The sequence below is a fragment of the Lytechinus variegatus genome, chromosome 1 (assembly GCF_018143015.1).
Source record: "Lytechinus variegatus isolate NC3 chromosome 1, Lvar_3.0, whole genome shotgun sequence".
In the NCBI taxonomy this organism is placed as follows: Eukaryota; Metazoa; Echinodermata; class Echinoidea; order Temnopleuroida; family Toxopneustidae; genus Lytechinus; species Lytechinus variegatus.
Genome location: NC_054740.1, coordinates 36271423 through 36297993, shown reverse-complemented (window position 1 = coordinate 36297993; position 26571 = coordinate 36271423). Strand labels below are relative to the sequence as shown.

At 37.4% G+C, this 26571-nt stretch overlaps 1 protein-coding gene and 1 long non-coding RNA gene across 2 annotated transcripts in view; both read right to left on the bottom strand.

Moving 5' to 3' along the window:
• LOC121412976 (cytoplasmic dynein 2 heavy chain 1) overlaps nucleotides 1–26571 on the bottom strand; it is an 85428-nt gene that overhangs the window by 23075 nt on the left and 35782 nt on the right. The window contains exons 37-57 of the mRNA XM_041605742.1: nucleotides 25783–25990; nucleotides 25183–25468; nucleotides 24829–24927; nucleotides 24267–24427; nucleotides 23107–23353; nucleotides 22356–22507; nucleotides 20875–21019; nucleotides 19788–20058; nucleotides 18793–18927; nucleotides 17401–17633; nucleotides 16676–16898; nucleotides 16125–16267; nucleotides 15415–15657; nucleotides 14630–14767; nucleotides 14001–14120; nucleotides 13460–13614; nucleotides 12989–13112; nucleotides 11677–11798; nucleotides 11104–11317; nucleotides 10350–10601; nucleotides 8200–8220 (exon numbers count right to left, since the gene is read on the bottom strand). Of these exons, the coding sequence (XP_041461676.1) occupies nucleotides 8200–8220; nucleotides 10350–10601; nucleotides 11104–11317; nucleotides 11677–11798; nucleotides 12989–13112; nucleotides 13460–13614; nucleotides 14001–14120; nucleotides 14630–14767; nucleotides 15415–15657; nucleotides 16125–16267; nucleotides 16676–16898; nucleotides 17401–17633; nucleotides 18793–18927; nucleotides 19788–20058; nucleotides 20875–21019; nucleotides 22356–22507; nucleotides 23107–23353; nucleotides 24267–24427; nucleotides 24829–24927; nucleotides 25183–25468; nucleotides 25783–25990 (3692 nt within the window). The remainder of the gene's footprint in view (nucleotides 1–8199; nucleotides 8221–10349; nucleotides 10602–11103; nucleotides 11318–11676; nucleotides 11799–12988; nucleotides 13113–13459; nucleotides 13615–14000; nucleotides 14121–14629; nucleotides 14768–15414; nucleotides 15658–16124; nucleotides 16268–16675; nucleotides 16899–17400; nucleotides 17634–18792; nucleotides 18928–19787; nucleotides 20059–20874; nucleotides 21020–22355; nucleotides 22508–23106; nucleotides 23354–24266; nucleotides 24428–24828; nucleotides 24928–25182; nucleotides 25469–25782; nucleotides 25991–26571) is intronic.
• On the bottom strand, nucleotides 3093–3964 carry LOC121412986. Its single transcript, XR_005969680.1, has 2 exons — nucleotides 3715–3964; nucleotides 3093–3608 (listed from the first exon to the last, which is right to left on the bottom strand). It is a non-coding gene; the product is annotated as an uncharacterized LOC121412986 (long non-coding RNA).

Here is a 26571-nt window from a genome sequence, read left to right as displayed (position 1 = left end):
AATAAAATAGATATGATGATAAGACACTGATGATAAGACACTGCTTCAAGAGAAAAATCATACTCCTATGAAAACTGAAAAGACATCATGGAAAAATTATGTTGTAGATTTGGACAGTGTGCAATCTTGTCACAAACATTAATATAATTTCAGAACTGTAATTACGAAAGAATGGCAGTCATATTGACTGACTGCTTTACAGAAAATATAGTATTCTATGACATCATATAACCTTAAAACAGGTAATAATCTAAAATGGAATGTATTTATGACTATAATCCTAAAATGAAAAGAAAAAAGAGAAACAAACTGATACCATATGTGACTCGGCATACCGAAATGAGAGACAAGTCGCAAATGAAAATTCCTAGAAATTCGACAAACTAATAAAAAAGTCAAAATTTTGAAGATTTTTTTTTTTTCATTTTTAGATTCTTCCATGTTTCATAATTACTGTGTGAAAAAAATGAGTGAATTTGATGACGGGAAAGTGATAAAAAAACAGTTTTTCTGCGAGTGTTTTTTTTTCGGTCAGTTCGAAATTTTTTGATACTTGGCACGCTCGATTTCATCGAATTTCGCTTCATACTAAGCTCCGCCCCTAGCAACGTAACGCCATTGTTGATTGGCTATTCATTTAAACTCAAGTACAGCTGGCGGCGTCCGCCGACCGTCCGCTCGATCGATCGGTTCAATGAGCCTCAAAAGAAAGATCAAAAGCATCGCTTTCAATAGGTATTCTGAAATTGAAAAGGGGGCTTCTGAAAGTTAACAAACGGGATTCAACTTCTAAAGGGCTATTTTTTGTAATAATGGTAGTTGGTACTAGGCGGGGGCGTTAGCGATAGATTGATAGGCCTACCTGATTTAGAGTGTATAGCTAGCTTGTCTCGCGAAAAAGGTCATGCGTAAACGCAAAGTGTTTATATAACACGGTTTGTTGGCGAGGATTAATTTCATAAAACATAACATGGACATGTTGAAGATTCTCTTTATTATTTGCAAGTGATCGGGATGTTTCGATGAGAAAACTCTAATTTCAAAATAAAGGGTTTAAAATACATAAAAGTGTTGTATGTTCGCGAATGTGGGTTAATTGATCTGCAGTATATCATTAACAAAAGAAAAAAAGTTCATCATGAAAGCTTTGTGGGCTTTATTATTTCCAACTATTTTTGCCTTCAATTTTTTTATCATGTTTGAATGAACGATAGAGAAAGAAATAAATGTCAGAACTTCGACAACTGAGGCACGGATCCAGGGGATGGCACGTCCCCCCCCCCCCCGAGAAGAAAAAAAAAACAAAATTTGTAATGTAAAAATGCCATTGAAGCCGAGATGTACCCCGGGATGTACCCCTTTTTGAAATCGAAGACTTCTATTCTTTTTTTTTTTGCTTGTCAGTTTTTTGGCGGGTACGAAGTACCAAAAAAAAATCCTTTTTTGGTAAATCCTGGATCCGCCCCTGACTTTGACAAATGAAATATGGGACCATGCAGTAGGCCTGCATTTTTAATTTTTGGATAATGGTATACGGGTCTTACGATATTGATTGAAAATATTAGTCATTTAAAATACACCTATTGAAATTATCATTTCCTAAAAGTCATTGTCACGTTGTCCCATTCGACTTTGCCCAGATCTATTCTCTCTTTCCCTCTCTGTTATTCTCTTACCTTCTTCTTTCGTCTTTCTTGTGTTTTATTTTTTCCTTTCTACTGCTCCCCCTTTTCGTTCGCAATTTTCTTTCAGATCAGTCAGTCTCTTCTTTCTAAATCTCCCCCCCCCCCTTATTCTTCCTCAACCCCTTTCTCTTCTTTAATCTTATTCGTTAATTCCTCTTCTGTTTTCCGTTCTTTTCCCCTTTCGATCTCTTTTTTTCTATGTCGATTATTTTCTCCTCTTTTTTTTCTTCTCTCTGCCCTTTCTTCACCCTCCACCTTTCCCCCCTATTTTCACCTTTTCTTCTTTTTCGTTTCTATTCACATAATTCTGTTTCTCGTTCTTCTCTCTTTTTGCCGGTTTTTCTTTCTTCTTTCCTTCCGTCTTTTCTCCCTCCCTCACCCACCGCCTCATTCCTCTTCCTTTTATCTTCGTTCCTCCTTAATAATTTATATTATTTTTGTTTTCGTTCTCCCTCTCACCTGCTCATCCCCACGATCTTATTCCTCCCCCTCCATTTCTATTTTCTTCCTCTTTACATCATTTTTCCCCCTTTCCTTCTTTCTCTTTCTTGCTCATCCGAACGTCTTATTCCTCTTCTTTTCCCCTCTTATTTTTTGTTGTTCTATATCCTTCTTCTCCCCGTTCGATCTTCTATTTTTTTTTATATCACAGCCGTTCTTTATTCTTCCTTGCCACATCCATCGTCTTTTCCTCCACGCCCTTTTTCTTCTTGTTCTTATCTTTGTTTTATCCTCTTCATATTTCGGTTTATCGTTCTTTCCCAGTTTGATCTTCTCTTTTGTGTGTGTAAGCAAGTGCCATTTTTCGTATGCCAATTTCTACCCCCAAATGCCATCACAAACGTGTTCTGTACGTGCAGCCCATTTCACACCCGAGAATTAAGGGCCCGTTTTTATTCCGTTAAAGGGACCCCTTTGCTTTCTGATATAGGTGACCTTTCTCTTATCAGTGCCCCTTTTACCCAAATAAAGTGCCCCTTACCAACACGCTGTGCCTCTTTCACCTGGGAAGGACAAGTTTTGTCACGGTGTATAACGAGTGCCCCTTTTAAACAAGAAATAAGCAATATTCTGAGGGAAAAAATAATCATACGTGCATTAGTAAGTTTCATGTGTCAGGTGAGTGGGTAGATGAGTACAGATGGGGGATTCTCCCCCCCCCCCCCAAAAAAAAAAAACAACAACAAAAATCACAAGCAAGAAAAAAGAAAGAATAAGAGAAGGAAAGAGAGATATGACATTATTCTGAATAGGCCTATGTAAAAATCTAACACAAATTGGATTTTCGTTAGAAAAAAAGTTGATATTTGCTCGCTCGCAGCGTCGATACTACAGCCAATTAAAAAAAAAAAATCGCTCACCACACTACTGTAGAAGACTTTCTTTTTAAAAAAAAAAAAGATTTAGATTTAGTGCCCTTTTAACGAGAAGGTGCCATTTTTCCTAGTGCCCCCCCCCCCTCCCTTCAAATTCGCTCCAACGCCCCTGAAGTAAAGTGCTTCAAAGGGCTTGTGATTATAATTTTTAATCTACATAAAATCAAAAGCAATAGAACGGGCTGTGGCAGAGAAATAAAAACAAAGGATCCCCCTTATCCTTTCATTCCCGCCCGTGCTTTAAAGAGATTTTAATGTGTGCCTTTTAATTATCTTATTTTATCCAAGAGTTTATAGGCTAAGATTTCGCCGGTTTGACGGTTAGTAATGGCGAAATGAAAGCCAAGCACAAGAACTGTGAATTGTTTCTGTAGAAGGATCAAAGGAGATCAGCGCTTTGTAACTTTGGAAAAAGCTCTTAACAAGAAGTAATTATCATTATTAACCCAAGCTCACAACCCGTAGTTTGGGCGGCCAGAACCCCGTAACACAAAGGCTAACGATCAATTGTGAATACGAAAGTACAATTGGTTGGTGCCGTAATCACCTTTACAGTATAAACAGACCGCGAATTTTATTAAAGAAGAATACTGATACAAATGTCTATAAGACTTTGTCATTCTGGGAGTGTTGAGTGAACTTTGCCATTGCACTTATTCTTCTTTACTTAAGTTTATTTTTTTTAGAAGGGACTGAAAACAAGGGAGAAAGAGGGATGGAAAGGAATTAGCAAAAACAGGGGGGGGGGTGGGAAGGAATAAGCGAAAAACGGGGGTGGAGAATGATGGGAAAGATTAAGCGAAAAAGGGGGTGGAGAGTAATTGGAATTAGCGAAAAGGAGCGAGGAATGGGAATGAATAAGCAAAAACAGGGCAGAAAGAGAGAGGGATGATAGGAATTAGCGAAAACGGAGGGGGGGGGGAAGGAATAAGCAAAAACGGCAGAAAGAGAGAGGGATGATAGGAATTAGTGAAAATAGGGGAGGAAGAGAGGGATGGGAAGGAATAAGCTAAAATGAGGGGGGGGGGAAGGAATAAGCAAAAACGGCAGAAAGAGAGAGGGATGATAGGAATTAGCGAAAACAGGGGAGGAAGAGAGGGATGGGAAGGAATAAGCGAAAACGGGGGGGGGGGGGGGGGGAAGGAATAAGCAAAAACGGCAGAAAGAGAGAGGGATGATAGGAATTAGCGAAAATAGGGGAGGAAGAGAGGGATGGGAAGGAATAAGCTAAAATGAGGGGGGGGGGGGAAGGAATAAGCAAAAACGGCAGAAAGAGAGAGGGATGATAGGAATTAGCGAAAACAGGGGAGGAAGAGAGGGATGGGAAGGAATAAGCGAAAACGGGGGGGGGGGGGGAAGGAATAAGCAAAAACGGCAGAAAGAGAGAGGGATGATAGGAATTAGCGAAAATAGGGGAGGAAGAGAGGGATGGGAAGGAATAAGCGAAAACGGGGGGGGGGGGGGTGGGAAGGAATAAGCAAAAACGGCAGAAAGAGAGAGGGATGATAGGAATTAGCGAAAACAGGGGAGGAAGAGAGGGATGGGAAGGAATAAGCGAAAACAGGGGGGGGGGGTGGGAAGGAATAGGCAAAAACAGGGCAGAAAGAGAGAGGTATGGGAAGGAATTAGCGAAAACAGGGGGGTCAGTGGGAAGGAATTAACGTAAACAAGGGAGAGAGGGATGGGAAGGAATTAGCGAAAACAAGGGAGAGAGGGATAGGAAGGAATTAGCGAAAACAAGGGAGAGAGGGATAGGAAGGAATTAGCGAAAACAAAGACAAGAGCAAGGGGATCGGTATTATACAGTGATAACATGAGAAAAAAAATATGACACAGCTTTTATTGATTCTGTTGTCCTTTCTCTAAAATTTCAATTTTCTTCTTGTAAAATAATATCAGTGGTGTAACAGGCAGGGGGCAGGCTGCCCTTGCTGATTTCATCGCCATAATATAATTAAAAACGGTGGGGGCGGAATTAAGAAAGGGAACAAAAAGAGGAAAGGGAAAGAAAGCGAGGATAGGGGAAAGGAGAAATGGAAACGGAAAAGTGAAAGTGAAAAAAAAAAACAATGGAGGATCCAGGGAGGGGGGCCTAATATTTGAAAAAATAAAAGAACGAAAAGGCGCCGCTTAAAAAATGAAGGAAAGAAAAGAACATTTTGACAGGGTCAGACTTTACCCCTTTTTCAATTTGTACTTTTATGGTGCCGGTGAAGTACAAAAATATGTATGCCGCTCGGCATTACGCCCCCCCCCCTTCGCCAAAAGCTGGATCCGCCTATGAAAAAGTAAGAAAAACATACAAAGCGGGAAAGGAAGGAAAGAACATGTGAGAAAGAACAAATCATTCCATTATGCTAGCGTGATTAGTCAGAAAGGGAAATAAATGACAAAGATGCACAAAATAGCAAACAATTAACGGCGGGAAATCAAGCTGAGGTAGAATGGAATGAGTCAAAAGTTCGATTGGAAAATTAACAAAACGGACAAAGAAAACAGAGAACTATAAACACAACCGGGTTGTCTTGTTGTAATGTTTTTAATACTTGCAATTAGATTTAAAATGGCGGCTAGTTTTAAGGTTTAAAATGAGACTTGGTGATTTTATTATTTATTTTAAATCTATTTATTATTATTATTACGTTTTTCTCTCTCTCTTTTAGGGGATCTCTCTCCTCCAAAATAAATCATTCAATCTTACAAAGGCTTTTGCATGGTCTCATTCTTTATCTGTTACTGTGTTAGAATAAAATATTGGTTGTGCTTGATTTGATCCGAATCAGCATTCATGTTGGAGGTGCCATGGCCGAGCTGTGTCTGGCTATACATGGAGAGCGCGGTCAGGCGCCGATCCCCGCGGCTACGACATTTTTGCTCTTATATCCTGCATTCAGATACATGGAAATCCTTTACGCATTATTTGTAACTTGGTGTGCACTTGTTTGTTTAAAAAGTGAAAGCGTATCTTCCCTAATCCATCCTCTGTTGGAAATTATGATGGGACTTAATTACTCATGGTACCTCCTGACTCTTGTTGTTGTAGAATTAAGACGTTTATGTCAAGGTTTTTTTTTCTCTGCATCACTTTTAGAATCACTTTAACCTTTTTTCATTATACCTTTCTGTATTTTGTTCTAATTTTGAATCATTTCAATGCTGTATACCCCCCCCCATGATGGGTACGATATTGAACCCATTTATTGAACAAATTATTCGCGTTTTTACTCACACTGTCTCAATCTAACTTAAATATTAATAAAACATGAGCACATAAGTAAAGGTGAGGTACGAATTATTTTGAAGGCCCATCTTACCATTTTACAAGGGATATTATTTTTAGAACACGCGGTTAAAGTTCAAGTCATAATGACACGCTTGATAGACTACATGTCACGAGTCCGGGTAAGAGTAAACGCCATCGACATTCAAACAAGCCGAAGGCACAATCCCTCCTCCATGGTTTTAGGTCCAACTTTTTAACCCGCCTTTTATTTAATTAATAAGGGAGATCATGGCATTCTTTTTTTCTTTCACGAAGATTATTATGAAACCCCGGTTTAACCAATGATGTGTACGTAGACGATAATTGATTGACGTGGAACGTTGTTTCGTCTTGCAGTCGCGCGTGACTAACAAGTTGACTATTGTTCTCAATGCAGCCTCCTCATTGGTTAATCGGTTCGCCTTTTTTGGCACGCGGTTACTAGGGCCTTTCGGTTAGCTCGGCGGTGGCAAAATATATTTTTTTCATGGAGCAGGGTCAAAACGGAAGTCAAACTTCGAAGGCGTTTTTCTCTTGATTTTTATTTTCAAGAGCCAAATTCTTCCTCCGTTCTAAAGCTAATATCTCCACTAATATTTACTCCTAAGGGTCGAGTGATATATCAAATTAAAGGTAAAGAAACGGGGAATAATAATCACTAAAAAAGTTGGATTTGAAAAATTCCGACTTGTCTCTCATTTCGGTATGCCGAGTCACATATAGTAGAATAACACACATGACTAGTAGAATGACACGAAGAGATGTCTATCTATATTTTGTAATACACATGTTACAGATACCTAAAGAAGGTTCTGAACAGATGAATGATCAATATGGCAAATTACAAAATAGGTGTATTATTTCAAGCATCGCGATTAGCCAATACGTGCCACATGACATCCAACTTTTTTTTTGTGTTGCACGGCAGTGCAAAAGTTGCGCAGCGAAAATTGACACTGAATGCTCAAGCAGACCAGTGCAGTAGAAGTCCAACAAAACTGTACTGTAACTTTTTAAGAATTTGTTTCCGTGTTGCTATTTTATAAAACAAATAATGCACTTGCTCTGTTGTGCGTAAAAGTAAATGCAGAGAAAGCTTGATTTCTTCAAATGGTGCACACTGGGCACTCGCCGCCAGCGGCTTGTGCACAGTGCAGCACCAAAAAGAAACGTTGTGTGCTCTGCATTTCCACTTCGCCTGCATGCATTATTTGTATAAAAGTTTGTAACTGAACTATGGCTTGACCCTCTAATCCCATGTCAGATCAAGGGAGCATTTCACAAAGAATTTTGTCAGTATTTTTCACTGACAGGTGTTATAAGCTACTGGAAATCCTTACATCTCATTGGTTCAGAGCAAATTAGCCAGTGTAAATAACTGACACGATGCTTCCTCAAACCCTTCCCTGAACCTTCTGAAGCCTATAATACATCAAACTAATAAACTATTAACTATTATCAACGTGACAACAATTGTTTCTTTGCAAAAAGACTTGATGCAAGAACTTTAAGTTATGAGACTTAGACTTGAGAAGATTGTAACTCTTCACAACATTGGATCATAAATCACACAGAAATGTGGCAAAATGCTTATTTTGTAAAAAAAAAACTTTTGACAGAGCCTGTATTAAGAACAAACATAAATGGTGCACTTTCAAATTTGTTAAATGTGTGTGACTGTACGAAAGTGAATCAGGAGAAAAAGAGAGGAAGAGAGAGAAACGGAGTGATGGGTACTTCAACTACAAACACAGCAAACACCAGATACCATCACCAATGAATCTGCTAAACAGAAGTGCATAGATAAGACCAGAGCTCTACAGGATGTTAAGTGATGAAGGAGAGGGGAAAAAAAATCTTTGGAACATTATCTTACCTTTATGGACATATCATTGGTCTGTTAAAAAATGTTTGCAAAGAAAACTTGGATTATATCTACGATTGTTAGAATGCAGAAGCATGCATTTTCTGATGTTATATCTGCTTCATAGAAAGCATGGTGATGAATGGGAAACTCCCCACCCCTTCACCCTATGTATAGTTCATTGCACGGATGTTGAAAATCATCTCTCATGCTACAAATACGATAGGGCCATGTCAGCCATGACCTTATGGAAACAACCGGGGGGGGGGGCGTTTCATGAAAGGACTTGTCGAACGTTTTATCCGACAAGTCCCATTTTATCCAACAGTTACCATAGTAACAGTACCTCTCAGCCAATCAACATCAGAGAAAGATGTCAGATCTGACAATTGTCGGATGAAAATGTTGATAAAACACTCCCCTGGGTACATTACGCTCATTCTTGTTTGAATTATACAATATTTTATGATATACCAAAATGGTCTCCAATATGCTTGGAAAGGATTTATGCTTTATATAAAAAGTGGATTATTATTATTATCATTATATCTATTATTTTGTTTGAACAAAAGAAGAAGTTGTTTTGCCAGTGACTGACAGAAGTCTACAAAGAAGAAAAGTGACACTGATGTGAAAATATATTTTATAATGTCACTTTCCACAGCTTTCAACACAAAAAGTGCTGTTTTGGACATTTGAAATGTTCCTTAGGCTTTCTCAAGAAGTCTGGTTGTCAACTCTAAACAAATTTTGTTCTATATCATGATGATAATACAGAACATTTGATTCCATTATTGCTTCAAATCCATAAGCCTGAAATCACTTGAGTTGTTTTAACAGTCAATGTTTATCTTTGAGTGATAAACTAGAAACCACTTCATTTATTAAAAGCATGCAAGTAAATGCAACTTCTTTGATTTCATGCTACATGCTTGTTTGCAAAACACACCAATACAGACTGTCTATCATTCAGTAATAAAACACACAGCGATCAAATCATACATGGAGAAATAGCAGTGACTGCATTACATGCAATCTAGTAATCTAAATATGTGTGAATTAACATCCTCTGAATAACCATATTTTGTTGGCTATATCAACTGTGAAGTATCGATGATGTGATACATGAATCTTTGTATTGTGAACAAGAGCAATCCAACCATATTCCACGTCCGGTAGTCTACAGGTAACATGAGTTCTATTGTGAAACGGAGTAAGTCCACCCAACAAAAAGTTGATTTGAATTAAAAGAGAAAAATCCAACAAACATAACACTGAAATTTCATCAAAATCAGATACAAAATAAGAGAGTTATGACATGTTAAAGTTTCGCTTAATTTCACAAAACAGTTATATGCATATCCTGGTCGGTATGCAAATGAGGAGACTGATGACGTCACCCACTCACTATATCTTTTGTATTTTATTATATGAAATATTCTAATTTTCTAATCATTGTCAAGTGAAACAATTAATTCCTCCCTGAACATGTGGAATTAGCATTATTTAATAATATATGGTTCAGTCAAGTTGGTCCTTATTGTCAAATCTATAAAAAATGAAATATTGTATAATTCAAACAATAAAAAACAAAAGAAATAGTGAGTGATGGACATCATCGACTGGCTTACCTAGTTGTGCAAATCACTGTTTTGCGAAAAAATAAACAAATCTTAAAATATCATAACTTTTTTATTTTACATCCGCTTTTGACGAGATTTTCAGCACTATGCTAGTTTGATTTTTCTCTATTTATTCAAGCCAGCATTTTCATTTTAAAGTATCATAACTTTTTATTTTATATCCGATTTTGATGAAATTTTCAGCACTATGCTAGTTTGATTTTTCTCTATTTATTCAAGCCAGCATCTACAAGGTTCATGACAATTCTGAGGGGATTATGTTGAATACTCATCTGTTCATTGTTGTGCTAAAAATATATGAAAATTGCACTTTACTGTTAAGATCTATAAAAAAAAAAAGCGATACAGGTTTTCTTGCAATGTAGGTGTAAATTATTCTTTAAATGTAATATTTTCCAGTGTACAATGACTAAGATATGTGCATCTTTTAATTTTTTTGGATATACACATATTGCCAATGATGAGAATCCTTACATTTTGAGTGTATAAAAAAAGTAAATCCTTGAACTTTGAACTGACCTGGAGTATCATCACCGCATTCTCCACAGAAAGCTCATCGCTAGGCAACCCCTCGCCCTTCCATGTCAGCTGCTCGCTCTCGGTGCTGAGGAACCGCCTCATGTCAAAGCGCTCCAGACCGCAGAGTTTACTCCACTCTGCAAGCTTCTGCTTACGTTCATCTTCAGGTGATGAAGTGAGATAGGTGATGAATCCAGCGGCGCATTGGGCCTTCTTGGGTAGGGTTTCCAACTCGGTGTTCAGTTCAGATACCTAGATCAGGAGGAAGAAAGAGGATTACAGATTAAGAAATGAAAACCGATTTTAGACTAAAAGAAGAACTGATTCTGCTTCTGTTCGTCCTTTGAATGGTGATATTGGCAGTACATTGGACTTTCCTTGGTCTTGTGTTCAGGTCAGATATACCTACAGAATGGGAATAAGTGAAGATAAGGAAATGACATATGATTTCCAAATTATAACTAAAACAGCTTTAGATAACACTCATCTGTTGGTATATATGGAATAAAAGTTTTGGGCTTTCATGAGTAGGGTCCCAAGTTCTGTGTTCATTTCAGATATTTAGATGATGGAGATGACGAAAGAGATAGAGGATTCTGTAACTATATATTTTTCCTTTCAAAGAAGTTTTCAGATAAGTAAGTACTAGGAGCATGTTTCATGATACTTGTTTCAAATTATAAATGATAAGCTAATTTTAAAAGTTCCTTCAACCATTCAATTAGTTGGGCTTTGACAGGATAAATATGCATACCTGGTTGTTCCATCTCTGGTATTCTCCTTCCAGCTTGCCAATGAGGTTCTCGGCCGAGGCAATGGTTTCCTGTTCCTTCTCAAGCTCATACTTGAGCTTAGCAGCTTCCTCATTGAGCTTCTGAAACCTTCGCTTGTACTCGTCAACTCGGTGATCAACGTCAGCCAGGCCCTTGGATAGCTTATCAATACGACCAACAGCCTTCTCAAGGTTCCTAGGAGAGAAATGGAGAGAGAGAGAGAGAGGAGGGGATAAAGGAGACAGATAAAGGATGGAGAGAAAAAGATAGAGTTAGAACAGATACAGAAGAGGTTGGATAGAAGGAAAGAAAAATAAAATGACAAAGAGAGAAAGCAATGTAATCCATGAACAAATATTTTTCCACAGGAATCTTCACTGCAAAAAATAAGAAAAATAAGATAATTTATCATTACACAAATTATCATTACCACAATTCAATGCCTATTTCATTTAGTATTAAAAAAAAATAATGTAGTTTTAAGTTCTTGGATATATAACTTTCTGTTTGTATACATGTATTACAACTGGTACGAACTAAATGCTTTGACTTACTTTTTGAGTTGATTCTGTTCCGTCTCTAAGGGTTCGATCTTCTCTAGGGCATAGGAATATTTGACATTAGCTTTCACCCAAGCTGCAAGAGGAGCTGCTGCGACGCTAGCACGTTTGGCATTCTGTTGAGAGTTCATATCAATAAGAGAATTCATGTATTCAGTTTCTGAATAGAGAGTTTTAGGAGCAGTGAACGAGAATGACAGAGCAGTTGTCTGATCGTTCGAGTCAACGTCGTCTTCTGCCCTTGTTCACTACAGATGCGAATACTTTAGATTTCACTCGACTTGTACGTACGTCCATATGAAACAGCGCGTGACACGCTCCCCGACCCGGAAGATATGGCGTACCATCCCCTGGCGACCCGGTCGGGTGATGCGAAGGTGCAACTTGTGCACACTTGCCCTTTCACTTGCTTTGATTCCTTTTTACGCGAGTTAGGATATATATCAACATATATTTTGGAGATCAGGGAGCATTTCATCAATATTTTCATCCGACAAGTTGTCAGCTCTGACATCTTTCCATGATTTTGATTGGCTGATAGGCACTGTTCCTATGGTAACTGTTGGATAAAATGGGACTTGTCGGATAAAACGTCCGACAAGTCCTTTCATGAAACGCCCCCCAGAAAGCAATTTTAAATATGATTAACATAATGTGAAAAGTCACTGAAAACTGTGTTTTAAAAGGGAAAGGTTGATCTTCATGCTGAGCTTGAGCGGTTAAAATGACGTCACCTATGATTTAGGAGAACCGCAAAATGGATGTGGCGAGGTTCTCGAATCTGGTAGTGGACATGTGTGAGGACCTGAGGCATATGGCAGGCCAAAAAATGAGGTCATCTCATACCAGTCTTCTATGTCGACTTACGTTTCTAAAAGTGCTCATTATTTCTCTTTTTTCTATCACTTTGAATACATTTCATACCCTCAACCAAATACGATTAGTTGAGAAAACTCTGATAAAAAAAGTTTTATCTACAACTTGGTCAAGAACAGAAAAAAATCAAAATACTGTTAGGAAAACAGAAACAGGCATAAAAAATATCTTCCATCATTATCATCTCCCACTAAAACCCTCACTGGAATGTTAATTAAATGAGACACTTCATAACACCAGAGTTCATTTCAACATGAATAGAATTAAAAAGCTGACTCTCTAATCTGTCAACTGATCAGCAATTCAAGCTGAAATCAATTCTAACATTTCACTGAATGGGATATCGATTATTGAAACTTGAATGCATTACTTTTTCATAATATACATTTCACTACAAATAACAAGAGAATGAAAATGATAAGTCACCTACCTGAGGATCAAATGAAGATGCATGTTTCCTAAGCAGTTGTTCGGTGCCTTCCCTCAAATCTTTGTTGATCTTCCTTGCATCAAACGTTGAGATCTCCTCCTTTACTCCTCTTTTTGCTAAGAAACTAGTCATATGAAAAATCAAGACACAGAAAAGAAAGTGAATTCCAGTATATTTCTTTTCAACTTGATCGAATGCCATTTGGTGTGATCACTTTTAATCTTAACACACATTATTTGGTCATGCAACTTCAGAAAGTCATCATCATGTCTAATTTCCACTTTATCCACTTTGTCCAAAACACACTTGATCTCATACCAATAACTGATAAAATAGAAGTGGTCACTAAGCATGTAAAGAAAAAATAAATATGCATACTCTATTCGGTCTTATGACAAAATAATATTGAGCCCATAGTTGGATGTTCCACAAGCTAATTAGTAGTAAAAGTAATAAATCTTATTTCCTCACCTCTTCATGCTGACCCATGAGGTATCAAAGATTCCCATGAGACGAAGGACGCCCTCTAGGATATCCCGAATAACATCGGGAGGAGCACGCATGGCACGGATCTCACTTAGACTCTCAGACTTGATGCTCCCTACAGCAGACTTGGCTGCTTGAACCTAGGAGACAATCAAATCAAGAATCAGTGTCTAATACTTTTAACTTCAAAGATTAACTTTGGTTTATAAGCCAATTTTTAAGAGTCAGAATATTTAATCAAATGGGGCATATTGCTGAAAAAGCATTTACATGCAACAAATAAACAAAGTCTCAGGTTCAAGCTTCTTATGAAAACCACTCTTGACAAAGAGCAAAGGGTACATGCTTGAAACGTGAAGAACACCAGTTCTTCTGAGAACTATTACCCAAGAGTCCTTTTCAGGACTACCTTGCACGGTGTAAACAATCATACAAATTCGTGTTAAGAACAATGTCAAAACTTTGTGTTACGATCAATGTCAAATTTTTGTGTTATAGAGCCATTTTAGGTGCATCTGTTACATACCTGTGGTTCAATCTCAGCAAGTTCTTCATCAATCACTCCCTTTCGCTTCTCAAGTTTTACGTTCTCTTCATCGGCTTGCTGTTTGAGGATCTCTATCTCACGACGCTGCTCACCAGCTTTCTGTAATCCACACAAATTAATCCTTGGGTAATTCACACATCTCATCACAGAATATTAATTTCAAGGCTCATTCTTGTCCCATAGTAAGCTACTTGGCATACCTCACTAATCCCAAAAGTAAGAAAAGGGCACGTTAGTTAGGAAAACAAAGAATATTCCTGATTTCACATATATAAGCACAATCTATTTTCTTTTTCATTTACTAAAATAAGGGTCGAAGATCATTTTTCCTAAAATTGGAAATGTTCCTGGAAAATGTATTTTTACTCCTAGGATAACGCTGTCCAGTAATATTTCAAAAAGCAACTCTGTTTTCTACATAACATGTAACCTCCAATGCTTAAACAAAAAAAAAGTGGATTAATCATGAAACATATTAAGGGACTGTTAACAAAGTGAACAGTTTCTTATTCAATCAGGATGAGACCAAATTAGGTAATGATGAATTCAATACCGGCAAACACAGGATTGAAAGGAAACAATTTTTAAAAAATAGGCTTCTTCCTTACCTCCATACTGGTTTGGATTTTCTTAAGTGCTTCATCAGCTTCTTTCTGTTTCTCAGCCAAGAGGGCGCTCTGTTTAGCGGCTTTGCTGTTCAGCTCTGCTACCAGGGCTTTGGCTTCATTCAGCTTAGCAACACCAGCCTAAACAATTTATTATTATTTATTTGACCAAATCATGATACAAACATAAATAAGTTTTATACATGGTAAAAACAAATACAGAATGGAGCGGTGCTACATGCTGGTCAGGGGTGATAAAAGCATACTTTATAGCTGTTGCTAGGAAGCATATCACCCCAATATATAGCACTGCATACAAGTATCAAACTTACAAAACATACAAATTACAAAATTGCATAAACTAATTGATCCTTCAGATCCAACTGGAAAATGATTGAAAAGTAATATTGATACATCAATAAATCTGCGTCACTCTTCTCAAATGTAGAATAGCGTTGATTAGTGATGACCCTATAATTAACCGTTATACTTGACCCAAACTACATTGAATGGTGGGCTAAGAGGTGCCACTTAATGCTTTGTGTGTTAATTCTGACTTGCAACAAGATACTGCCGTGATGTTTCAGGATTTCTTTATGACATGCACATCGATTTTGGGGTACAGTTATGATATCAAGATCTCCCTCCCATATGATCTTTCAAAATAGCCCGGCCTATAATATGGTTAAGGTATCAACAAAAAAAAATGAAACATCTCAGATACCCTCCATAACTGAAATACCAACGAGATTGCTAACCCACAAATCATATGCATTAAGTGTTTTTACCTGCAAATGCTTCTGCTTTTCTTCGACACCTTGCTTCTTGCGACGGTATACATCAAGGTATGTATGAAGGAAGGTCATGTAACGCCGAGGAGTGGAGTGACGGACTGAAGACGACTTGTGGATCTCAAGGAAGTTGCGAATGATCTCATCACCACCCGACACCTTGCGATGGCGCTTTCTGTCTTCCTTGCTTCCTTCATCTTTACCGTCGCCTTTGTGATGACGGAGAAGGAGTCTTGGTATCTGACACGAGTATCAAGTGGAGATTTTTATGCACTTAAAACATGGGAAAATTCCAATAATGTAATGCAAGTTACTTGTATATCAAATTAATAGATAAATACCATAAAAACTCACCAATATAAACTTATCTAAGGAAATTCAACATTAAACTAATCAATATCATCATCATCATCGATCAGCTCATTAATATTGTTTCTCCTCCTCCTAATCTTACACCACACCACCACCATCATCATCGTCATCATCAACATCATCATCACCATCATTATCATCATCATCATATCATCATCATATCATCATCATCACCATCACCATCACCATCATCATCATCATCACCATCACCATCATCATCATCATCATGATCCTCATCATCATCATCATCCTCATCCTCACCATCATCCTCATCATCATCATCATCCTCATTCTCATCATCATAATCATCACCATCATCATCATTCTCCCCTTACCTCTTTCATGCTCTCTTTGCTCCATCCCTCCATCCATTGAACAGAGCAAGACTTATAGAAGGCTGGGTTACTCTGACAATTCACAGCAAAGGATGCATTCTTACTATCCATTATCAATACAACATGAAGGTTGGTCAAAATACCTGTAGTAAAACAAAAAAGTAAATCAGTTAAACAAGATAAGTATGTTTTTCAAAACATTGAGTAGGTTTGGTTCCTTGGGAGGGGGCTGGCAATGGAACAAAAAAACAACAAAATAATCCTAACACAATAGACTAGAAAAACACACTAACTTATCACAATTCAAGTTGACCTCTCTTTTTTGTTTGACCAATCAGTACAACACTGAATAGTCTGCACACAATACACACCCTCAAAGTCATACCAATGAATGCAAATTTCAGCATCATTTAATAGCTCAATCATCATGCACAAAGTAATGCCATTTATTTACTAATAAAGGGCAACTCTATCAAACTGCTGTTTTCTACTTCATGATGAAAAGCTGTAAATACATCTGTCAGCTGTGGCAACCAATTCCTCAAACTCACGTGAGGCATAGTAGCTGATGAGTGTCCCTCTGAAGCCTTCTTCCGAGGCTTGGTCCCTGATTGGGGCCAGGAGTGGTTCCAGTTCCTCTGGAGAATAGAGTCCTGGGATCTCTCCTGAGGACAGTAGACTGTTGATGAGTTCCAGGAACTGAGGTTGGATGAACTGGTGGTCTTCCAGCAGCAGGACTACCTGGTTTCCTTCCACCCCAGCTTGCTGCATGGCCTGTAAACATGAAGGATGTAGATAAGAATGCTTTTGCCCCCGGATGGGATGTTCATCATATGTCCTATTGGTATCCTGACAAAATAACCCTTCCAAATTATGACACTTACCAAAAATCATGTGTACATGAGAGACGAGAAGTGGAACCAGGAAATTTCAGGAGGAGCATTATTCTTCATTGAAATGAAATAGGAGATGCCAGAGCACGGAAAGAACAAGAGCCCATAACAAGATCATATAATTAGAAAACCTAGTAATGATTCTGAACAGGACTGTAAACATTAGACTATACTACTAGAACAAAAACAACTAGAATCAAGGGATACCTGCCTATGAATATAAAACTGACAGAAGACTTATTAAGTAACAGATAAGACAGGACAAATTTAAAATCTCAGTTATGTAATGTCCTCATAAGACTTCTGAACTGAAAATCAATCCATTTTAATGAGATATATCTTTATCATCAATCTATGTATTGTGCTCATTCAACGAAACAAACCGTTTTCAAGTCGTTCTTAAACTGCTTAATCCCGTATGCACGAGATAGATTTGGAGTAACCAGCTCTGTCCTGTGACAGTGTGCTACAAGAGACGCTGCTGTTCTTCGACCCACACCACTGCGGCCAGCCAGAAGAAGTGAGCCCCGGGGCTGGGTAAGTACACGGTCAACTCGAGCCACATGGTCAAGAACCTCATGGAAAATCTGGAGATCAAGCTCACGATTCTCCCGTGCTGTGAATAACAAATTGAGGAGAAAGAGATTGAAGAAAAATGGTGTTCAGATGTTTTTTAAGGAAATAAATACATGAGTCAGGAGAAACTTATCACTATCTAGCTACAAAAGACAGACTGAATTATAGCAAACTATTTTCTAAAGGTCAAGTCCACCTCAGAAAAATGTTGATTTGAATCAATAGAGAAAAATCAGACAAGCACAATGCTGAAAATTTCATCAAAATCGGATGTAAAATAAGAAAGTTATGATATTTCAAAGTTTCGCTTATTTTTAACAAAATAGTTATATGAACAAGCCAGTTACATTCAAATGAGAGAGTTGATGATGTCACTCACTATTTCTTTTGTTTTTTATTGTTTGAATTATACAAATTATTGCCTGAAGCACAAAATGTTAAAATAATGGAATTCCACATGTTCAGGGAGGAATGAAACTTCATTTCACATGACAATGACGAGAAAATCAAAATATTTCATATTTCAAACAATAAAAAACAAAAGAAATAGTGAGTGAATGACATCATTGACTCTCTCATTTGGATGTAGCTGGCTCGTTCATATAACCATTTTTGTGAAATGAAGCGAAATTTTGAAATGTCATAACTTTCTTATTCTACATCCGATTTTGATGAAATTTTTCAGTGTTATGCTTGTTGAATTTTTCTCTTTTTATTCAAATCAAGTTTTTGTTGGGGTGGACTTGTCCTTTAAATACAAAACATTATAGAGGGAATAACTTAGTGACATATTACTTTAATTCTGAGAAATAAACAAAATGTAATCAACAAAAAACCCATATCTCATTACACCGATAATTGGCAAAATTGAATCAACGAAATGTGTTTTCAAATTAGTCCCTCTTCTTTTACATGAAGGCAGGCATTAAATGTTAATTCTTCTTGACAGACCTAATGCTAGTAACCCAGATTTGAGGTTATTATTTCCTTTCATGGCAGTATCACATTTAGTATGTTCATTAGCTAACACTTAATGTACAAAACTTAATTCTTGCAGTTAACTAAATTTTCATATTTCTATTAACAGATCACATTTCTTCTAGTTCATTACAAAATGTCTTTTAAAATTTAAATGCTTGCAATTCATACTGAATCGTCATATTACTATTCATGAAACAAATCAAATAAAAGTTTCTTACCAAACGTCTTTTTAGCTTTCTTGATGACTTCTTTCAGGTCAGAAGCAGAGAGTCTTCCAAGGCTCTTACCAGCCGGTGGTAGAGCACCACCACTACTAGTATCAGTCCTGGCACCCCAAGTTACATAATAGTGCCCTAGTATATGGTTGGGGGGAAATAAACATGAAGTTCAGAATTACAAAACTACAATATAATGATCTTTAAACAGAAAGAATACAAACATAAAAGCTTTCTTGCATTGTACAATAACAATAAAGCATGTGCTAATCAATTCTAGGTTAACTGAAGTGATCAGAAGGTCTAAAAGATCCCCTAGAATGAACTATCTTCTCCCCCTATGTTAAGGACTGATGCATAAATGAACAGGGTTCAAGTCAGGCTCTTGCATGACAAGTTATAAATTTTGAATAAATATTCACCTATATCATATTCAATTTTGACTAAAATGATTACCACATTGACAAATTTGAATAATGTATAAAGTAAAATATGCTTATGATCACCAATCCCTAAGGGTCTTCTCTGTATGATGACCAGACTTCCTGTTTATAATTCTGTTTATTTTGACAATGGTTCCTCACAAAACTGATGAAAACTTGGAGACCCTTATACACCACCTACCAATAACACAGGAAGGTCTAGCTCTAAAGGCCTCCACACACCTTACGACCTGACTGGTCTGCGACTGGGTGAGGGAAGATGAATCGCAAGATATCACAAGCCTCAACACCCACACCATGCGATCTGATCTGCGACTCACGCATGCGCTTTTTGCTTTTTGGCATAGCAAATGAGAAAGTGCGCTTACTACTACTGTTGTTTATCATATACACGTCGTGCAACTCTGCTGTCTGATTGGCTGGAAGTTGGATTGAGCTTGCGATCCAGTTCCTTCCGATTTTCCTTGTGACGTCACATTTCCCCTCACCCAGTCGCAAGCCAGTCACTGACCAGTCGAGTCGTAAGGTGTGCAGTGGCCTTTAATGACATCTTACCATTTAGATTCTGCAATATCTGTCCTGCATTCCAATCTGCCTGTAAGGTTCCATTCAAGATATTATCAAAGCGATTCCTAGCCTCCTCTCCTACCAGGCGATCGCAGAACAACCGTCGCGCCTCGTAACTCAATACCTCCAGGACGTGCTCGCTGGTGGACTCCGACGAACCTCCAAGGTCATAGCGGAGCAATCCCAGCACCCACTGGGTGAGGTCACGAGGGGTGAACAGATAGTGGCTGTGGTCATCAATGGTGAACTTAGAGCGAACCTGAAAGAGGAGAATGATGAATTCAATGACATTTTTGCTGAAGGGTACATATACAGCTATTGTTATCATACTCTGTGCTTTTTTAGTGTCTTAGCTATAATGTGAAATTTATCTCTATAATTCTTATCATCATTTACTGTCCCTCCTTTACTTCTATATATTATATATCTATGCATAAAACAAGCCTGAGCATTTATCCTCTGAAGGGAGTTTACCATCTTCCATGTTCTACTGTGATTATTATTCACTTTTCTGAATCTATTATCAAAATACACTGTTGGCAAAAAAGTAAAATCTTTTCAGAAATGGAAATCAACAGAACAAAAATCTGTTTAATTTAGAATGAATATAAAGCAGCGATGATGCTGTGTTTCACTAAGCGTCGTGGTGTAGCGGTTCTGACTCTCGCCTTGTATTCAGAGGGTCGTGTGTTCGAATCCCACCATGGCCTAGCGTCCTTTGGCAAGGCGTTAATCCACACTTTGCCACTCTCCACCCAGGTGTTAAATGGGTACCCGGTAGGATGTGAAAGCCTATATGTAGTATGCCTAGCAATTGAGTCTTGGAACTCTTGTTGGAATGCTCCCCAGGGAGTGGAGAAGGTGCATACATTGTATGCAAGCATGCAAGGATCCGATGACCGGGGTAATAATATGTCTGTAAAGCGCTTAGAGATGTCGTTCGGATGTATTAAGCGCTATATAAATGCGGAATATTATTATTACTACTTTATCCAGCCGAACAAAACTATACAAATCAACTGGTGTACAAAAAGAAAGAATGGGGAAATAAGATGTAAAAACCTAGCTATCCTACCTGTTCATAAATGCTAATCATGGATCCAGCAAGCATGCTGACTTTAGATGGTGATGACCATACTGGGTGGTTTCCTAGAGTACGGTGTAAGACTGGTCTCAAGTAAGCACTATAGATACCCTGTAACTGCTCTCTGTCTGCATACCTGTACACATGTTAAATATTTAGAGGGAGAAATGATTGGTTACCAGTCTTGAGAATACCTAACAAGGAATCTACACCCCGAACACAAATATATAGCTCAAGAACAATACACATAAAAAACTTCCGTCAACAACTGGTTGAGTTTTCAAATACCATGATGTTCACAGCACTTATAAAGGAAATGAGCAATTATGAATATTGCTGATACATTCAACTGTGGAAAACCATTTTAAAGGGGAAGTTCACCCTGAAGAAAAGTCTGTTGTAAAAATAGCAACAAAAAAAAAATATTGGTGAAGGTTTGAGGAAAATCCATCAAAGATTAAGAAAGTTATAAGGATTTTAAGTTTTGGATCTGTGACATCATAAACGAGCAGCTGCCCCATACGTTGTGTAATGTAAAATGCATAAATTTCAATTTTTTAATGATTCGTGGTGATTTATTGTTTTCTTCACAGGAACGGGTGTGAAATGATTTGTCTATTGATATACTGAAGGTACAGTAATAACCATTTTCAATTTTCTGAGAAAATTACATTTCATTGATTTTTTTTGCCATACGCTATGTAGGAAAGCTGCTCGCATATGGCGTCACAAATAAAATGATTAAAATTCTAGTAACTTTTTTATTCTTAAATTGATTTTTCTCAAACAGTGGGCAATACTTTTATTATTTTTCTGCTATTTTTACAATCAACTCTTTATCAGGGTATACTTCCCTTTATTTTTTGTCAACAGTATGGTATTTCAAATGATGCAATGGACAGTGTAAATCATGTTAGATATAAGGATGGTAAATGATGGTAAATTAAATTAACATTATGATAATGCATCATCATCATCATCATCTTCTTCATCATCTTCACCTTCATCATCATCATCATCTTCACCTTCATCATCATCACCATCATCATCATCAATTTCATTATTATCATCATCATCATCATCACCATCATCACCATCATCATCATCATCATCATCATCATCACCATCATCATCATCCCCACCAACATTAACATCATCATCTTCACCTTCACCTTCATCATCATCATCATCGATATCATCATCATCATCATCACCATCATCATCATCACCACCATCATCATCATCATCACCATCATCATCACCATCACCATTATCATCACCATTACCATCATCATCACCATCACCATCATCATCACCATTATCATCATCACCATCATCATCATCATCCCCATCAACATTATCATCATCACCATCATCGTCCTCATCATCACCATCCCTTTATTACAATAAACTTGCATAATATGATAATGATCCACAGAGACCTAGGACCGATCAAACTGCCTGTGGCTTACCCAATAGAGCAGATCCGGACTATGGATGTGAATCTAGTAGAAAGAGGATGTCTTCCTACAGTGTGCACTGCATTCATACTAGCTACAATCTGAACTCCATCTAGACCAACCCATTCCAACTTATCATCATAGAAACCATGGTACGTCAACACCTGGAAATGTCAAAGAAATTACTAAACAGATAAAACAAATTTACAATGAAAATCGGTATCATTTCTACAATAGTAGCCAGTTATCAAAATATGAATATTATGTTAACAGTATATTCTAAACAAAGTTACAATCATTACTCAATCTTTACTTAGATCCTCTTTGATACTGTTTATATTATTTGGATAATAATCATATAAAAAAGAGTAGCCTCATACACACTCCTTCAATATTTTTCCCCAACAAAACAAAAATTACCAACAGAACATATACACAATTAATTTGTTTTCCAATTAATAAATTAATTAATGGTGTCTGTCCAAACATTGAAACATTTATCAAATCATCTACTAACACATACAAGTCTAAAAGTGTTTCCTGCAATAATTCTTTTTGAAACAGGTTTACAAAGAAATTGATTTCTTTTCTAAGTATATTCAGCTCATAATCCAAAGGTGATGATTTGTTAGTGAGTCCTATAAATGACTGTTCGTTCTTCTACAAGCAACAGATCTTTCACAAGTATAACAGTGTTTTTAGGATCAATCAAACGGACATTCATAACACATGATCACTAATCATTATTCATCAAGACACAAACCTGTTGTAGGAAAGCCAGGAGCTGACAGGTTCCCCATTTGTCTGGCTTTGGCAGGTTAAGATCCTTGAGGTACAGGACCAGGTTCTCACAGTCCTTTGGCCTGTAGACCCGACCCGTGTTGGTACTCAATACCATACACATCTGCTGTAGCTTCTGAAGCAGATGAGTCGGTGAGGTCTGGGCGTTGCAATGGATGGTGGCTATCTGGGTGGAACGCAGCTGGGCAAAGCAGTGTCGAAGGACCATCCTGGAATAATGAAGGAACATGAGAAATACAGTATTTCCAGGGTTCCCAGCTTTTCAAGAAAACAAGATTCCTGATTTTTCCTTGATGAAGTTTAAAAATTTCTGACAGTTATTTGAACCCATTCCCAGTTTCGCATGTTTTCGAAGTTGTTGCAATGAATTATATGTATTTTCAGTGTAAAAACAATAATGTAAAACTAATTAGTATCACCATAACCAGTCATTCAATGGATGTTGTTTTGATATGCAACAAAATATAACAGAGTCTGACTGACTACCGTACTTTTGGGCTGAACAAAATTCCCTGATTTTTCCATCATTTGAGACATTATCCCCTGATTTGAGGTATTTTTAAAATCAAATTCCCTGATTTTTCCCAGACTGGAAAAAAGTAAAATAATTTTCCCTGATTTCCCTGATGGGCTGGGAACCCTGTACTATTGTTCATCTGACAAAATCTCCAAAACAATATCATCGCAAATCAATTTGTGTGTCAACTAGGTCGAGGTTAAATTTGGCAGAACAGATTATTTAGTTGCCTTCTAGAGAGTGCTTCATCAACATTTTGTCTGACAATCTGTCAGATATTACAACTTTCCTTTGTTTTGATTGACTTAGAAGCATCTGACAAGACTCTGGTAACTGTCAAACAAAACAGACCATGTGGGATAAAACATCCAACACGTCCTGTCATCAGACGCTTCCCTGAACACATGTGGGAATAGAAAGTTCTCATCTTGCACTGCTTCTTCCTAGATCTTTTATTATAAGGTATCTTTAAAACTACAAACAATAAAATGAAAGCATGTAACCATGCCAATATATTTAATGGATAGTAGTGTTTAGTTTATCAGGATTACTTAGATCGATAGGATTAAAATCAAGGCGAAGAACTAGTGGATTGTCTCTCTTACCCTTTTCCGCATCCATCAGGACCGACAAGGATGAATGGTTGTCTGTTTTCAGCTTCCAGCCAAGGTTTGAAGAAGTCCAAACATCGCTGGACATCAGGTGTTCTGATGACCGGTAAGGAACTTGGGTTATTAAAGTCGGATGCAGAGAGCTCATCATTATCCTGAGTGTGAAAGAATAGAATGAAACAGACTGTTGGTCTTTTGAGAACTTTATTAACACCTTCTTCGTGAATTTATTTTCCTTAGTATTAAATTCTATGCCATTAATTCAGATACTTTCCTTACTATTCATCAAGCAGAGATTATAGGTTTTAAAACACTATATTTTAATGGTATAAAAAGGCTCTCTTGGAACTTCATATTAATTTCATTATCTACTGGCTGAAGGCATTAAAAAAAAGAAAATATATAAGCAAATTATAAATATTGATATAGGAAGAAAATTAACCCCATACACATCCAAATTCTATACCTTTTATACAAAGTTAAAAACTTTTTTTTAAATACTGTATAGAAATGTAGGGAAAAGTTTAGAGATGAGGGACAAGAGAGATTATCATACCTGCATGGAGTATGTGGCCAGACTTCCTGTCCTTTCATCAAAGTAAGTATCTAAGATTCTTCTAGAATCAGGAGGTTGCTCCCGGGTCCACTGGAATACCTACAAACAAATATAAGTTTCATGATCAACCATTAACCTTTGACTCTAGTAAGTTGAAATTACATGTGCAGAAAAATTGCATACATAAATGACCACTCTGGACGATTCATCATCCATTTTTAAAAAGAGTTCTGTTAACTTGTTCACTGAATTATCGATTTATCCTGAATCAAAAGAAATTTCACTCTTTCTTTCACCCTGACTGAATTTGGATTTAAAAAAAAATTCATTGAAACACCATAAATAATTTCTCACCTCCTTAGCAAAGTTCATACGAGTAGCCTCCGGGAGGTTAGCCCCAAGTCCCCTGATGAGCTTGATGGTGAAGTCTGAGGTACATTCCGCCCCTCTGAGATGGGAGAGTCCATTCATGACCACACCCACCAGACTGGTATCCACAACAAAATCACCTTGACGCATGACCCACTCCAGGGCCCGATAGAAGTGGTCCCCAATCCAGGCTTCAAGGCGGTTCCTGGACTCCTCGGGCTGGTGGCTAAGCCAGGATTGGACCAAGTCCTTGATTTCCGTGTCTTCATCACTATTTGAAAAACAGGACCAGATTTGATAGGTTATTCATTAACAGCTACAATTTGCTTGGCAAGTATCACTCAATTTTAAAGGATTATGAATAATCATCGGTCTTTATTTTGAGGAATTTTTATAATGGGGGGAGGGGGCGTTAAGGCTTTTGAGTCACTTGTGACTTTTTAAGCCCAAAAGGCTAATAAGAATTACTCTATACTTAATTAAGAGCTTATACTATGTGATAATGGGAATTTCATAATTCAATCTAACAAATTATGTGTGAAAAACAATATCTGAAATATGATAAAGAAAGTTTATATATATTACCTCATGAAGATCATACCCATACGGGAGATAGTAGCTGGTGAGGCACAGCTCAGGTCATGGGTTTCAAACAGGAAGTTGACATTGGGTCCAAACTGGATCCTTTCTCCTGATGGCATAGTGAGTAATCGATTGTCATCAAGGACAGAGTTGAGAGACTCAATCCATTCAGGATCAATATCACCATCACAAATGATCCAGGAATGGATTTCTATACAAAATGAGAAAAATGGTAAATTAAAGAGAAATTCCAGTAGTTGCAGTAAACACTGATTTCATGAGAAAGTCTGTAAAACAAGGCTTTATTGTCAGTATATCATCGAGGATCTAGATCTGGTACAGTTACATAAACTGAACTTTGTGAAATCTTGAAATCTACGCTGAAAAGTGTTCAGACTGAAGATCCCAAACACAGATAAGCGCACGTGGGACAGTGTATAATTATTGCTTTGAATGTCAGGCCCGACGCCCTACCCGAATCCTGTGCTTATTTGCTGATTTCTCAGCAATTACACAATTTCTTCCAGAATCCTTTGGCACATACGTTTTATTTATACAAACAGACACTTTGGTGGTCATTTCATTGGATTCTGTACGAACTCATTTTGATATCGTTACCAAAACTAGCATTTACCTTTAATCATTACACTGGAAATTCGCATTTGGGAAGACACTGTTTGTACATGTATTATTGGTTAATTCAGTATCACAGTCACAGTCAAAATAAAACATTTTTTCCAAAGGTCATATTATTACAAATCACAGATGGTTCAGTATCAATCAAAATCCTGT